At 35.4% G+C, this 13,706-nt stretch overlaps 1 protein-coding gene across 16 annotated transcripts in view; it reads right to left on the bottom strand.

Moving 5' to 3' along the window:
• The window catches only part of RIMS1 (regulating synaptic membrane exocytosis 1), a 317,035-nt gene that overhangs the window by 135,238 nt on the left and 168,091 nt on the right, over nt 1–13,706 (bottom strand). For all 16 annotated transcript variants that reach the window (XM_040552091.1, XM_040552071.1, XM_040552073.1 and 13 more), the window contains 4 exons: nt 10,431–10,498; nt 9,584–9,694; nt 7,349–7,448; nt 3,246–3,369 (listed from right to left, as the gene is read on the bottom strand). In XM_040552091.1, coding sequence (XP_040408025.1) covers nt 3,246–3,369; nt 7,349–7,448; nt 9,584–9,694; nt 10,431–10,498 — 403 coding nt within the window. The remainder of the gene's footprint in view (nt 1–3,245; nt 3,370–7,348; nt 7,449–9,583; nt 9,695–10,430; nt 10,499–13,706) is intronic.

The raw sequence follows: 13,706 nt of genomic DNA, 5'->3' as shown, positions 1-13,706 counted from the left end.
GTAAGAGGCTATTAACATATTGTATGCATATTTATAGGTCATTTTCCCCCTCGTTTTTAGATGCCCAATCCATTAATTCTACTTTTTATAGGTTTCTTACCTACCCTGTGTTTGCAATCATCAGCATTAATATCAATTAGTTTCTATGGAGTTTTTACGGTACTATTGCGGTTGTACTGTTTATTGTTGTTATGCCTTCATCTGCTAATTGTGTTACATTTTTCACATTTTTCTCTAATAAACATCCTACAATTATCCATTACTCAAAATTACATTTGCTGATAGACACAGAAATCCAAATTTACAAGCCTGAGCAAATTGTTTAGACATCAATTTTGTAACTTGCAGCTGTCTAATTTGTGCCTCACAGTCCTATTATTCACTCAAGCCAAACCGTGTCAAATTTGGGCTTTTTAGACCTAATATGCTAGGACTTTTTAAAAAGAGACCATTAAATGTGCTGGTACATTACTTGCATTATTAATACTGAAAGATGAAAACACTTAAATTATGCAGACAAAATATCATTTTTCAGGTCTTTCGGGAACCTATTCCCTCACAGGAATTTTAGGTGTAATGGATTACCACTTAATGCCTTATCAAGCATCTAGTTTGCCAGTCAGCACCTAAGTAGACACAAAACTTTGCTATACTACATTTGTTGGATTCAGTAAAATTCACTATCATGAATTTGAAATGACCATATAGTTTGGATAACAGGACAAGAAGAAGCTAGGAGGAAAAAAAAAAAGGTAATCTGCTGTCCAAAGCAAGCCATTTCCCATCATACAACACAATCCACATAGATTATAATCAAAACAAACAAACAAGAAAGTCATGTGGAGTACTTTTTTTTGTTGCTGTTAACTAACATCAGGATTTTCTTCGTTGTAAAACATTTTTTTTTTGTTATTCTTTTTAGATGAGAGATGGGTAAATCCCAATCTGATATAAAACAACACAACTTTATCTCATTACTACTGGAGAAAGGAGTTATCTTTAAATTTCAAATCTGCTTGCTCTAGCCCCTTTGAGATATTTATTTGCTCTTCCCACAAAAAAAAAAAAATCCAGTCAGGACACAGGTCTGCAAGGACTGCGTTATTATAGCATGTAAACACCTCCATGCCAAGTCTCCATTTGTCTCAAAATAAAGGTGTAGTCTAACGTGCTCTGTTTTTGCTTATGTCCAGAAAGAAACATGTATGGGTCATCTAAAGCAAAACATTACATTTTATCAGTCCCATGTCCAGGTGCGCTTTTTTAGTGTAAAATTCACTGCTCAAATTTAGAAGCTGTCTTTGTTTTTGAATGCCCTTCATATTCTGTGTCTCAGTCGGTACAACAGTTGTGGTATTTTCTCTGGATTTTTCTTCAAGTGTACATTACTGGAATATGTTCATTTTTTACATCATTTTTTAAGCTATTATATTTATAGAATTCATAAATCGTTTTAAATAATCAAGTTACCTTCAAAGTCTAAAGATACATGACATTTGCAAATATACTGATATCTAAAGCTCACTGTTTAAAATGTCATTGTAGCACTTTCTTTTTATATCAGTTGTACAAATCACTTTTCAGGTTTTCATTCAATTGAAAGTTCAAGTCAGGTCCAATAATCAACATACTTATTTTCTGCTGATTTAAACATAAAAAACAGACTTCCAAAAATCTCCTTACAGCATTTTATTTTTAATTACGATGATGATGGACAGAATTTGAAGTTTTCAGTCAGGAATATCTCCTATCTGTGACTAAAGAATGTAAAATAAGGTTTCTACTCCCCCACAGTCTCCATCTCGATGTTAATTTTAGACCTAAACAACCACTTTTATTGCATCAAGCTCTCATTTTCCATTAAAAGGTCAAACTCACAGCTGAAATTAGCAACAAATGTTAATTTCATTTAAGTACTTTTAATAGCAATTGTCGTTAAAAAGGAAGAGCTCATTTGCAAAATATAGCTACACTTGCACAGTATATACAAAACCAAACATCAAAAGTTGACGTAAAATAAATGTAAGAGGAGAATGTTTTAGTCAGAAAGAAAAAGAATCGTGCTTTCTGTTTCTCAAACTAAGAACTTACCATATTGAGACACAAAAATTATAATTTGGATGAAATCTAGCACATTCAAAATGAAATAATTATGCGTTCATAATGAGGAACCAGTTTACCATCTAACTACAGGATACTTGCATTTAGAGACATACAGTGAGTGCACGACCTCTGGGGAGGTGACAAACTACAGATAGATTTGAACCTTTCAAAGTTTTTTTTTTTTAACTAGCCAAGAGTCACTTTTTATCATTAACCATGTCACACATTTCTGCAATCTAAGTTTGAATTTACATTATGTGATTCATATTCAGTCCTGTAAGATCGCTCGAAACAGTCCCAATGTTCAAGGATGAGTGCAGAATAAACAATTGTGCAAATCAGTTGTGACAAATACAGGGCCAACCCCACTCACTTCACCAATTCAAACAGATTTTATGATCCTTGCAATGCTTACTTCATAAATCAAGAATATAAGAATTGTTATCACTAACCCCCAAACCTGGATTTATAACAAAAAAACGTTCTAAATATAAAACATTAATGCTAATTTTTGAAAAAATAAATTACATTCATTAATGTGAAGGCATTTTTGTTTCTGCTTTTGATTCTGATAATTTAAAACTAAATAGTCATTTCAATTAAAATGGTTTTGTTTTCCTTTTTAAAGAAAGGCTGTTTAAAATCCTACTAGCATTGACATATTTCAGATCTTGTAATGTTCAATGTTTGCTCATGTTTCCTTCTGCTCCTGAATGTGTGTGTAAGTTATTCTGATGTAATGAATCTAAGAGCCTGACAAACAGATTTTACTCACATGCAGGATCAACACATGGTGTCCAGAAAGAAACCTTCTTTAATTCATCATAAACATAAATACTAACTCTTCCTTTGCCATTTGGCAAAAACCTTGTTAGTACTTGACCATAAAACAAAAGAAAACAAAAACAAACAAACAAAACTCTACACATTTATATTGATATATTTTTTATATCATTGTACAGATCCAAGGTTGTTATAGGCAATGAAAAATGGAATGTACAGGATTTCAATAACAGAAAGTGAATCATATTGCATTGTTAAGAGATAAAAGAGATAAAAATAATGAACTCACAAATAGTCCCTTTAAAAGTCCCATTAGTAGAAATAATAACTGTGATTAAGAAGCAAGTCTTTAGCCTTACCCAATAGGCCTTGAAACAATAATTTCAACTTGAGGTTCTGACTTTGATTCCAAAATAATGTTGTAAACTTCTTCATTTGTAGCTCCAGGCAAGGGTTTGCCATTCCATTCTAGAACTTCATCCCCTTGAATTTAAAGAGAATTTTATTTAATTTCAATATTATTTTGCGAACAAGCACAAAACATTTATGAAAACTATATAGCTAAGTTACATTGCTCAAAATGAATTTAAAAACTGTGCTGAAAATCAAAAATGTTTTTTGAGACTATCAAGGCTCCTTTCACAATTTGTACACAAAACCATATTAAGGAAACCACTTGTACAAACTTATTATGTACTTCAGAGATAATACAGCACCTGTTACTGTGCTATGAAATTAGAGTCTCTTTAAAAGACCTTTTATTAGCTAGCAATAATAAACTTTGAAAATAAACAATAAAAGGGTTAATCTTCAAAACCTGAAAAATATAAACTTCTAATATTAAACCTTTAAAAATCATGGTTTTTCATTACAATTTATATGTATACCGTGCATTTTGATTTCTCAATGAAAAGGAGAGTCTTCACTGTCTGTATCCAATGAACCAAAAATAAAAGCAGGGAATGAGTCACTACCTTCTGAGGATGTTAGGGGGGGAAAGAAAACAAAGACGATGTGAAAGTCATTTAGATGACTTTTCAGCTTGCCATTTCCACAATTTTGATAGTATGTACGTTGCATTGCACTTTGACATTATTATAAAAAGATAATAGTCTTTAATTATAATTTCTAAAGAAAGATAAACAACTAAACTGAAGGAACCATAAGGTAAAGTTTACACTCTCATATCCCATCTTATGCAGCAGTCAGAACCCTGCAACCATTATCTGATGCCACAAATAAATTTATTTTCTTTATTGACAACGATTTTGTGTTTGTCAGTCAGTAACAATCCTTCAGCTGCTGGCTTTGCTCCTGTCTGAGATCTAAGTCAAATGGTAAAACTTGTGCTTGTTAATAAACCAAGGAAAACTATCCTAACTGAACTCCTAACTACCAAAACACAGAGCTACAACTTATGTTTATGTTCAATGATTGTCATTCTGTTTTCGTGAACAGCCCCTGTTTTGGTATTTTAAGAAAGGACTCCACAAAAGATCCCACTAGCTTTCAAAGCATTTTGTCATTCTTTAAAACATAAGGGCTTCCTAATGAAAGACTTAATCAATGCTTGCTGAGGTAAGTTTAATTTTCTACTATGTTGTTTAGCTGAAACTGATTTAAATACTTTGTATATTCATTACATAATCTTGCCTAGGGGGGAATGTAAGTAAATATATATGAATAGATTTACTAGGAATTTAAAAAAAAATAAAATCCATATAACTCCATAAAACCACAGTCAATTTCTTCTGAAATTCTGGTTGTATTCGAATGCTAACAGCTATTATAAACTAAGATGATTTTTTTTCCCCTAAAATAAAATCTCATTTCTTCACAGATAATTTGCTTAATTTACAAAAACACCTCAGGCATTCAAAGGAGCAAGGTCTGGCCAGCTTTCCAATAGTTATAACTTAACAGCAAAAACCAACAGAGACAGATAGATTTGCAACACTAAAAATCACATGATTTAAACTTAATTTACACAGCAACCAATTGATCATATTTTGAAGGCATGGAACAAGAAAACACCATCCAGGTATTCAAAATTTGGACATAATGCAAAACCCAGCTTGACACAGCCCAAGGCAACCTGCTCTAGCTGGCCCTCCTCAAGCAGTGGTGTTGGACTAGCCATCTCCAGAGGTCCTCTGTGATCCTGTGATCCACTGCTCCAGATTCAGGTGAGACGAGCTCCCTGGTCCTAAGTCCCACTGCAGTAGCTCAGAGTTGCAAGTCAGTCAGTCCAGGGGCTGTTAGACTCCTTACAACGTAGATGTTTAGGATAACCAAGATATCTGGACAAAGCTAGCTGACAGAACATACATGACACCTGCACTTTTGTGGAGTCACTTCTGCAAGTATATACCAGGCCTCTAGATACTAATAACAAGCCTCTAGATACTAATGTTAATGCATCCTGCATTCCACCCCCACCTCTTGATGCAGAGATACCAGATTTCCAGAATTATGCTGCACGTCTCTCAATTTTCTTATATTTAATTCTAAAATATACCTCAGATTGGAAGACATTTCTGGAGGTCAGCTAGTTCCAACCCTTGCTTGAAGTAGGACCAACTTCAAAGCATAGACCAGGCTGCTCAGAGACTTGACCAGCTGAGATTTGAGTATCTCCAAGGAAGCATACCCAACAACTCCTCTGGGCAACCTGTTCCAGGACCATGCTATTCTCACCAAAAAGAAAAGTTTTCACAATCCAAATCTTCGTTCCAATTTGTGTATGTTGCTTCCTGTGTGATCACTGTACACCTCTGAGAACAGTCTGGCTCTTTGTCCTTATTACCTCCCATTAGCCAGGTAAAAAATGGAATTAAACCCTTCCCATCATCTTCTCTTCACCAGTTTGAACAAACCCAGTCCTCTCAGCTTCTTCTTGTACGCCATAGACTTCAGACTCCAACTTCCTCTGCCCAGCCTGGTCCAGTTTGTCAATCTCCTTCTTGTATAGAGGAGCCCAAACTGGACGCAATACTCCAGATACAACCTCATAAGCACAGAATAGAGGGCAACAACCTCCACCAGCTGGCTACAGTCCTGCTAATACAGTCCTGTACATGCTTGGCATGCTTTCTTGCAAGGACGTATTTCTGACTTGTGTTCCACTGACTGTCCTCTAGCACATCCAGATGCTTTTCTGTCAAGCTGTTTTGTAGCTGGTTTGTCCCTAGTGCTTATTGTTGCGTAGGGTTATTCTGTTCCTGATGCCAAACTTCATATTTGTCTTTGGCAAAATTTATGAGGTTTGTGTAATTACTTAGAAATTTATGAACTACACAAATTCTGAAGGCTTTTGAGAAAGGTGAAAAAATGTGTTTTCCTGGCAGAATGGACTCATCCATGCCTTTTTTGTGTGTGTTCTAGTCCTATACAATAAAATGAATAGAAAACATGGGCAAAACTACGTACTTCTGCTTAGCCACTCTGAATTTATTTTGACCCTAAAAATATTGTTCAGAGTTTTAAAACAGCTTTGACTTAAAAACTAACCTAGTCCAGACATTAAAAATGAGACATTTCAGCCAAGACATTTCAAGACTAGTGAAGTGAATGTAATTTTCTATAATTATAATCTGCAGTTAATATCTATAAACAATTTTAATAAGTAGTGCTATCAACACCGGATTTATCAACTTGAAAAAATAAGTAACAAATGCCAAGACATTTCTACTTCCTTATTATTATTTGCTTCATGCAATTATCCTAAATTCAAAAAAGTTTTCATCAGAGTTTCTGGATTCCTAAGAAGGTGTTGTATAGAATTTTGTTTGCTAAGGAAGCACTTGGAAAGCAGTTGTTTAGGACTGTGATAAAATATAAACCACTAAAAAGTAATTTAGAAAACTGACTGCCATGCATAGTTCTTGCTTCATTTAGAAATAAAGCTTGAAAAGTGTCAACAGTGCAGCCACTTATTTGCAAGTGCACTATATAAATCTTATATACACTATATACTTTAGGATCATTTTCTTGGGCTCTTTCCCATTTTTACTTGTAACAATTCATACTGAAAGAAGTAATAATAGTGTCTATTGTATAGACAATGTATCACCCTTCAGGTGACAATGTAGTGTGAGTAAAATAACTGTAGTGAGTTTTGTTTGACACAATGAATTAGTTTTATAGTATGCTTATGTTGCTTCTATAGAGTGTAACAAGCAGCTCCTGAGATACCAAGCAAAAATGCACCAGTGACATTCAAGCCTGACACTTCAGTACTGATAGGAGTGTCTTGTATTTTGTTCACATATTCAAGCCATTGGAGTTAATAATAAAAGAGAAATGTAGGCAACTGTAGCATTCCACAGTGACACTGAAGTATTTTTTTATATTTACAAAATATTAGCATACCACATGAGTGATGTTAACATGAATTAGCAGGTGCATTACAAGAAGCTATAATTACAAGACAATATATTTTGTATGTAACTGATTGATTTACCTGCTCTGAGATGCCCCACCACATCGGCCAAGCTACCTTTTTTCACTTTGGTAATGAAGGCACCAAGTCGTCCTAATTCTGTCATTTTTCCTCCAACAACCTGGATGATCATATATTTGTGAGTTTTCATGCCATAAACCAGACATTATATCAAGCATAAATATATAGCCAGATTAGTTTTCACATTACTTTTTTAACAAAACATAAATTGTCCATAGGCAAATCTATTGTCAATTTAGTCTTCACAGAGGCTAAAAGAAAAACTTAGAGATACAAAAAGGCCAGGCTGGTTATCTTATGCAGCTTGCTAAGCATCTAAATTTGTTGCAGAAAGAGGATTTCTTAATAAATGATCAAGAAAACATATTTTTTACAAATAGATGTCTGTCTTGTGCCTAAGTTTAAATTGGAAGTGAACATCAAACCAAAGGTATTAAAACTTCCAAAATGCCATTAGTGCAACAATTATATACTTATTTAATACACTACTAGGAAACACATGCAAGTAGTTCACAAGAACATTGCTACAGCTAAAAACCTGGCCCTCTCATCCAAGTACATTACAGTACAAAAAAGAAACTCCTGGCTTCTATTAAACAGAACAGAAGAGAGCATTGAATGGGATTTTGTTTTAAAGCAGAGTGTATGATACAAAAATGGGTAAAAAGAGGGAAAAAAAAGGTGCACTCAGAAAATTAATATAAAATATAAAACAAACAAACAAAAAAAAGTAGCCTTGCTGACTGACTATCCTCTCTACCTACCTCACTCTCTTAAGTCAGTTCTTTTTATATAATATCCCGGGCCAAGATTTATGGAACAGTGGGGCAGTGGTTCATTGGGTATTATTTCTTCATGTTGCCACCATGTTTACTAATTTAAAATTAATTTTAATTAAAAAATAAATGCAGTTTTTATACAGATCCATACACAAGCAGATCCAGAAGCCTACCTGCCAACAAGGTTGTCACAAGAGGATTTGCTACATTTATCAGTGTGTTACCTAGAGCTTAGTTCACATCATACAAAACTGAGACTCAAAAAAACAGAAAGAAGCTCTCCAATCTATGTTTCCTACTGGGGTTTATTATTTTTTCTAAGATATTAAAAAAAAAAAAAAAAAAAAGTATTGTTGCTTCCAGCAAAAATCAGCCTTGTGCTGCAGACTACAAGACATTTAGATGAGATGTTCTGATATTCTGTATTCCCACCTTACACTATTTCACCTTGAGGTGCATAAGTGGAGTGTGCTCTTACCCAGGACACGCCATTACGAAATTCACAGGGGTCTCTCCTGACTTAACTCCCACCATGATGAGCAGAACCAACAACCCACATCACATGTAAGGGCTTGAATTACCAGACAACTATATGCAAGGAGAGGTTGACTTCAGTGTCACTGCCCTTTGAAGTTGACTTAGTCCTAAGTGGATGGGAATGTTTCACATTTTCTATTGTTTCTGTTGCTCTCAGTGGGAAGAGGAAGAAATCAAACTTAATTTTCTCAGTTCTTTTTGGAGCTCCATATAGTTAAAATATACATGAACTGGCACACTGTACTCTTCAGCAGTCTCTAGAACTATTCCTTTTAAGTGTCATGACAATTTAGGGATGATAGCCTAGATGTCCACTACAAAACGAGCAATTTAGGAATTTAAATGAATTGGACCATGTCTCCCATAATGTCTTAATTTACAGGCACTGAATTAACTGGAATTACCTTTAATACAATCTCTGCTATGCTTTATTTTTCTTTTTTGTGTGTGTGTGTGTAAATATTTAATGTCATTGTACATAATTTCTGTTTCTGAATAGCTGTGTGGATTTTGAAGACTGACTTTGTAAACATTTGTGTCCAGATGACATTTATTTATGTGGAATATGAGATGGGTTTCTTGGCTGAAATGCAAGCAGGAGAGCTAGAAAAGGCAGAACTCCTGTAACGCATTTAAATGTACAGTATATGTCTTGCAGACAGGAAGCTGAATAAACATAAATTTTTAATCAAAATGGTTCAGTCCTTGGTCATGGATGAGTGGAAGACATGCACAGAAGGATTAAATATATTCACATTCATAATTTATATAGATAACTTCCAAAACTTACTAAAAGTGAGGAATACATTTTTGTCAAATGACCATATACTTGGAGAGTCCTCTGATTTATGTTAGGCTTCTACATAATCAGGTCAGTGGAAATTTCATTCGTTTACCACATGAACCATGTAATACTTACTTTTAGCCCCAGTAATGCACCTGATTCTTTTGGCATGGTTGTTCTCTTGTTAAGAATAACACGCCCAATTAAGCGATCTCCCTCTTTAGAAGGCTGCCACGTTACTGGATGCTATTGAAAAGACAAGCAGTGGGAAGAAAAACGTTTTCCTGTATTCAGATGCATACCTATAAACTTATAAAATTTCTGAATCATTACATCATAGATATTGTAACAGAACTTTCTAGTATCGTATCATGTCTGTAGGGCTCTGGCTTCATTAAATATTTATGCCTGCTGTAAAAAAATCTCAGCACTAAGCCTGCAGGTAGATTTCTAATAGAATTAAAATTTTAATACAATTAAACATTTAAAACACAACCTAATTAATAAAATTAAACATTAACTTTTAATTCCAAGACATTGAAAATTGTATTTATAAATTATGTTCTTCAGAATAGCATATGTTATAGAGCTCTGTCATATAGGTTCATTATATAATAAAAGCCAAATGATCCTTTCCCATTCCAGTTCAGCAGAAAAAAAAAATAAATCTACTAATCTCTCCTGGAGCAATATTACATTCACAGCTTCTTTTCTGGTGTGAAACTGATATGACAAAATCTAGTATCAGGTCTATAAAAGAATTAAATTCATATTAAAATTCAGGTAACTTTACTAGTATAGATTTTGATTAAAATATCCTCTGATTTAGATTTCCATGATCCACTAAGCCAAAATTTCATATCAATTATACAGACCTTTTTTTGTAACAAAATTTCTATAGCGAACTGAAATTATCAGCAAATGTTTTAATTCATGAAGCTTTTTTTCCCTATTCTTCCCTATTTTTTTCCCTATTTCTTACCGAACTAATAGGGGATGTCTCCCTGCTGTGCCACGTGGCAGGATCCAGCCAGTAATAATCCAAGTCACCTGGAAGAATATGAATAGAAAGAAATGTGTAATCTCTCAAACAGAGAAAGACATGTGTGACTAGTTCCACATGCATGAATTTTAATAGCTTGCAATGGCTTGATGAAGCTAATAAAAACCTGTATTGTGATTTAAATGAACTTAAGCATATCAATTTGAAAACAATATACACTAATAATATAAAAACGAAAATACATAACAATACAATTATTTGGACCTCTTGTTTTTCACGCTTCATGACTAGTTGTACACTCCAGCTGTTTTTCACTTTGCCCAGTTGTCTTCCAAGAAGGGACCCAAAAGCGCTGCATTCACAGCCCTCCTCCTCCCACATCTCCATAATAAACACAAAGAACCACAGCTAATGATGACACTAGAGTGAATACTCCACAAAATGGGAACTGGGCTACAGTTAAGGACAGGACAGTAAACCACACTGAAGAATCTGCAAAGCAGTTAATCAGTACAACCGGTACAGACAGAGGGGCCCAGGAGCTGAAGAAGGGTAATATGGCACAGCTTACCAGGCACAACAGCCACACAAAAAGAGCAAATAGTGCCAACAGCAATTATGAGCTCGCAATCTTTCATTTTGCTTGTGACAAACATAGAGTATGCACATCAAGAATAAAACCCTGGATTATGGTGGTCTGGTAGCCATAAGCTCATCAGGCTAAGTAGGGGAACCATGGGTAGGGTTTGGGAGAAAAGGCAGAAAACACCATGGCAAATAGATATGAACTGATGGAAAGCTTAGGAAACCACAGTTTGACTTAACATAATATGGCAGTGGAAGGTTGAGTTGGTAGCAAAAAATGACCAACTCTGCTGGCTATTGTCTGTGGTAGAAGACTGATGTAAATGCACTCCAAGACAGAAGATGAAGAGGCAGGAATTGCAAGAGGAAGAACATTCAATGCAGCAGTGCAATTCAGAGTTTTCTTTACAAAGAGAAAGGGTGCAGATGGTATTAGGAAGGACACTGGAGAATGATTCTGGCTAAAACAGATCCAACTGAATAGGAACAAATCCGAAGCATTTCTGTCCTGGTGCTAATTTTAAACAGAATATACCTGTGAACTCTGAACCTTGGCATTATTTCATCCCTTTGGACATTACTGCACTGTATTGACAAAATACAGTAGTGTCATTAAGATTGAAAATGACACCACTTTTCAGTTCAATAATGGTGGTATATAAAAGCTCAGTCTGAAATAATCCAAGAGATATTTTTGATTTTTTTTTTATCTGAGGAAAGAAACAGTGGACAATTCTGCCACTTAGCTTACAGCATCTTTAAAAAAATAAACAAACAAAACCCCACCTAATCAAAATTTAAACTTTCACTTCAGAGACCAGTTTCAGTGCCTGAATGAAATTCAGTCACCTCTGAGGTTTATATCCACACCTGCACTTTGGCCGTTTTCCAGCTTCACTCTGGGAGAGAAGAACCTTGATCATTTGAAATATGTTAATGAAACAGTTTAATAACATTGCTTTTTGGATTCACTACTGAGGAATTCTTTTTGTTGTTGTTTATTTGTTTTTTCCAGGTCTAAATTATTATGCCCCATAGTTAGGTTTTGTTATGGAACAATTCTTCATATGATTTTCTATCAACATTCCTACAAACTCTTCAAAAGCCACTGCGTAAAAATATTACTTTCATTAAGATCAGTGACTTATTGCAGATATGGTCTTTTTCTACACTCTATGTCATCAGAAAATATTTATTTATTACATACACTTTAGGAAATACATCTTCACTATCACATTTTAGGAAATGCATCTCTGTAATAATACTGTTAGATCACTGCCTTTACTAGCACACAGGAATCCAACGGATGCACAAACAAAGCAGGCTTCTAGCAAGAAAAAATGTACATTTACACAGAGGTTTTATTATTTTTCTGTTTGTTTTTTTTTTCTACAAGTACTTGGATGCTAATTATGAAATATGCTCTATCACCATTTATAAAACATAGCATCTTTGATAGCTGATCATCTACATGATCATACTCAAACTATTTTTAAAGAGCTTATTATTATCATATGCATAACCACACAAGGCACTTTGCGGTCACATTAGCTACTGCAGTTCTGGAATTTTGAGGGCTTAACTTCACATTAAAGATCTTTCAACTTTATTTTTAGCGCAATTCCTTGCACCTTTAAAAAGAGTTCAAAATTGCAGCAAGAACAACAACAAAATCATGGAACCAGACTGCCATCCTAAGTGTTGGCAGTGAGCTGGGACCAGTGGCACAGACATCTCCAATTTTCAATAATGTACTCAACAGCAACACTGAAAAACAACTTTTCTTCATGAACTGGCCTGCCCCAGCCCGAACGTGTGCCTCCGTGCTTCACAGCTATTCGCTCTGCAACAGAGAAATGCTCAGGCAGGAATAAATGCCATCTCCAGCACACAGAGATGTGTCCCCTAGTGCTCAAAGATGGATTTGTTCTGGTCCCCATTGCTTTCAGCTTCCTTTTCCTGTCTTCCTTCACCAGCTTCAGCTTTTGGGTCCAAGTTTTCCCCCTGCCCGTTCGCTTGGTTCTTTCGTGCACCCAGCATCCTTCCCGACAAAGGTCTTGCCGCAGCAAGATCCCCCCCAGACTGCCTCTGTCTTGGCTCCTACCTGCTCATCTTCCCTCCTCGCCATCTACCTGCCCTTTTCTGCTCTTCTTCCCCATCCATTTTGTTGCCATCGTCCATCATTTGTCCCTTCCTGCTACTGGCTTTGGTGCCCACTCTTCAGGTTGTGTATTTTAACATGCACACCCCTATGCCCCTTGATTCTAAGCTGCCTCCTCCCCACACACAAACCTTTGGCTTTATATCCCTTTCACCCCTCCTATCTGCTTGACACTTTTATAATTTCCAAGAAGCCAATTGCTTCCACCATGTCCAGCCATGGGCTTGCACGTTTTGCTCTCTGTTCTCAGAAGCTGAAAGTGGGAATTGCCCTGCAAAATAACCTGTACTGAGCTGGAGCACAGCACATGCACTGGGAATGCATCAAAGCAGCTATCAAATCCAAGTTCCTGACTGAAAATCTTCAATTTGGCAAATATTTTAAAAGATGCAATAATGGGGGAGAGAAAAGGGAAAAAAATGTCCATGCTCTTGAAAAATGACTGAATCCTTAAATTCCCATTACAACTTAGTATTAAATAGCCCATTGGCATGCGAACTTTTGGCTGA

Source organism: Cygnus olor, chromosome 3 (assembly GCF_009769625.2).
Source record: "Cygnus olor isolate bCygOlo1 chromosome 3, bCygOlo1.pri.v2, whole genome shotgun sequence".
Lineage (NCBI taxonomy): Eukaryota > Metazoa > Chordata > Aves > Anseriformes > Anatidae > Cygnus > Cygnus olor.
The sequence above is the reverse complement of the archived record's forward strand: the minus strand, read 5'-3'. Positions and strand labels throughout refer to the sequence as shown.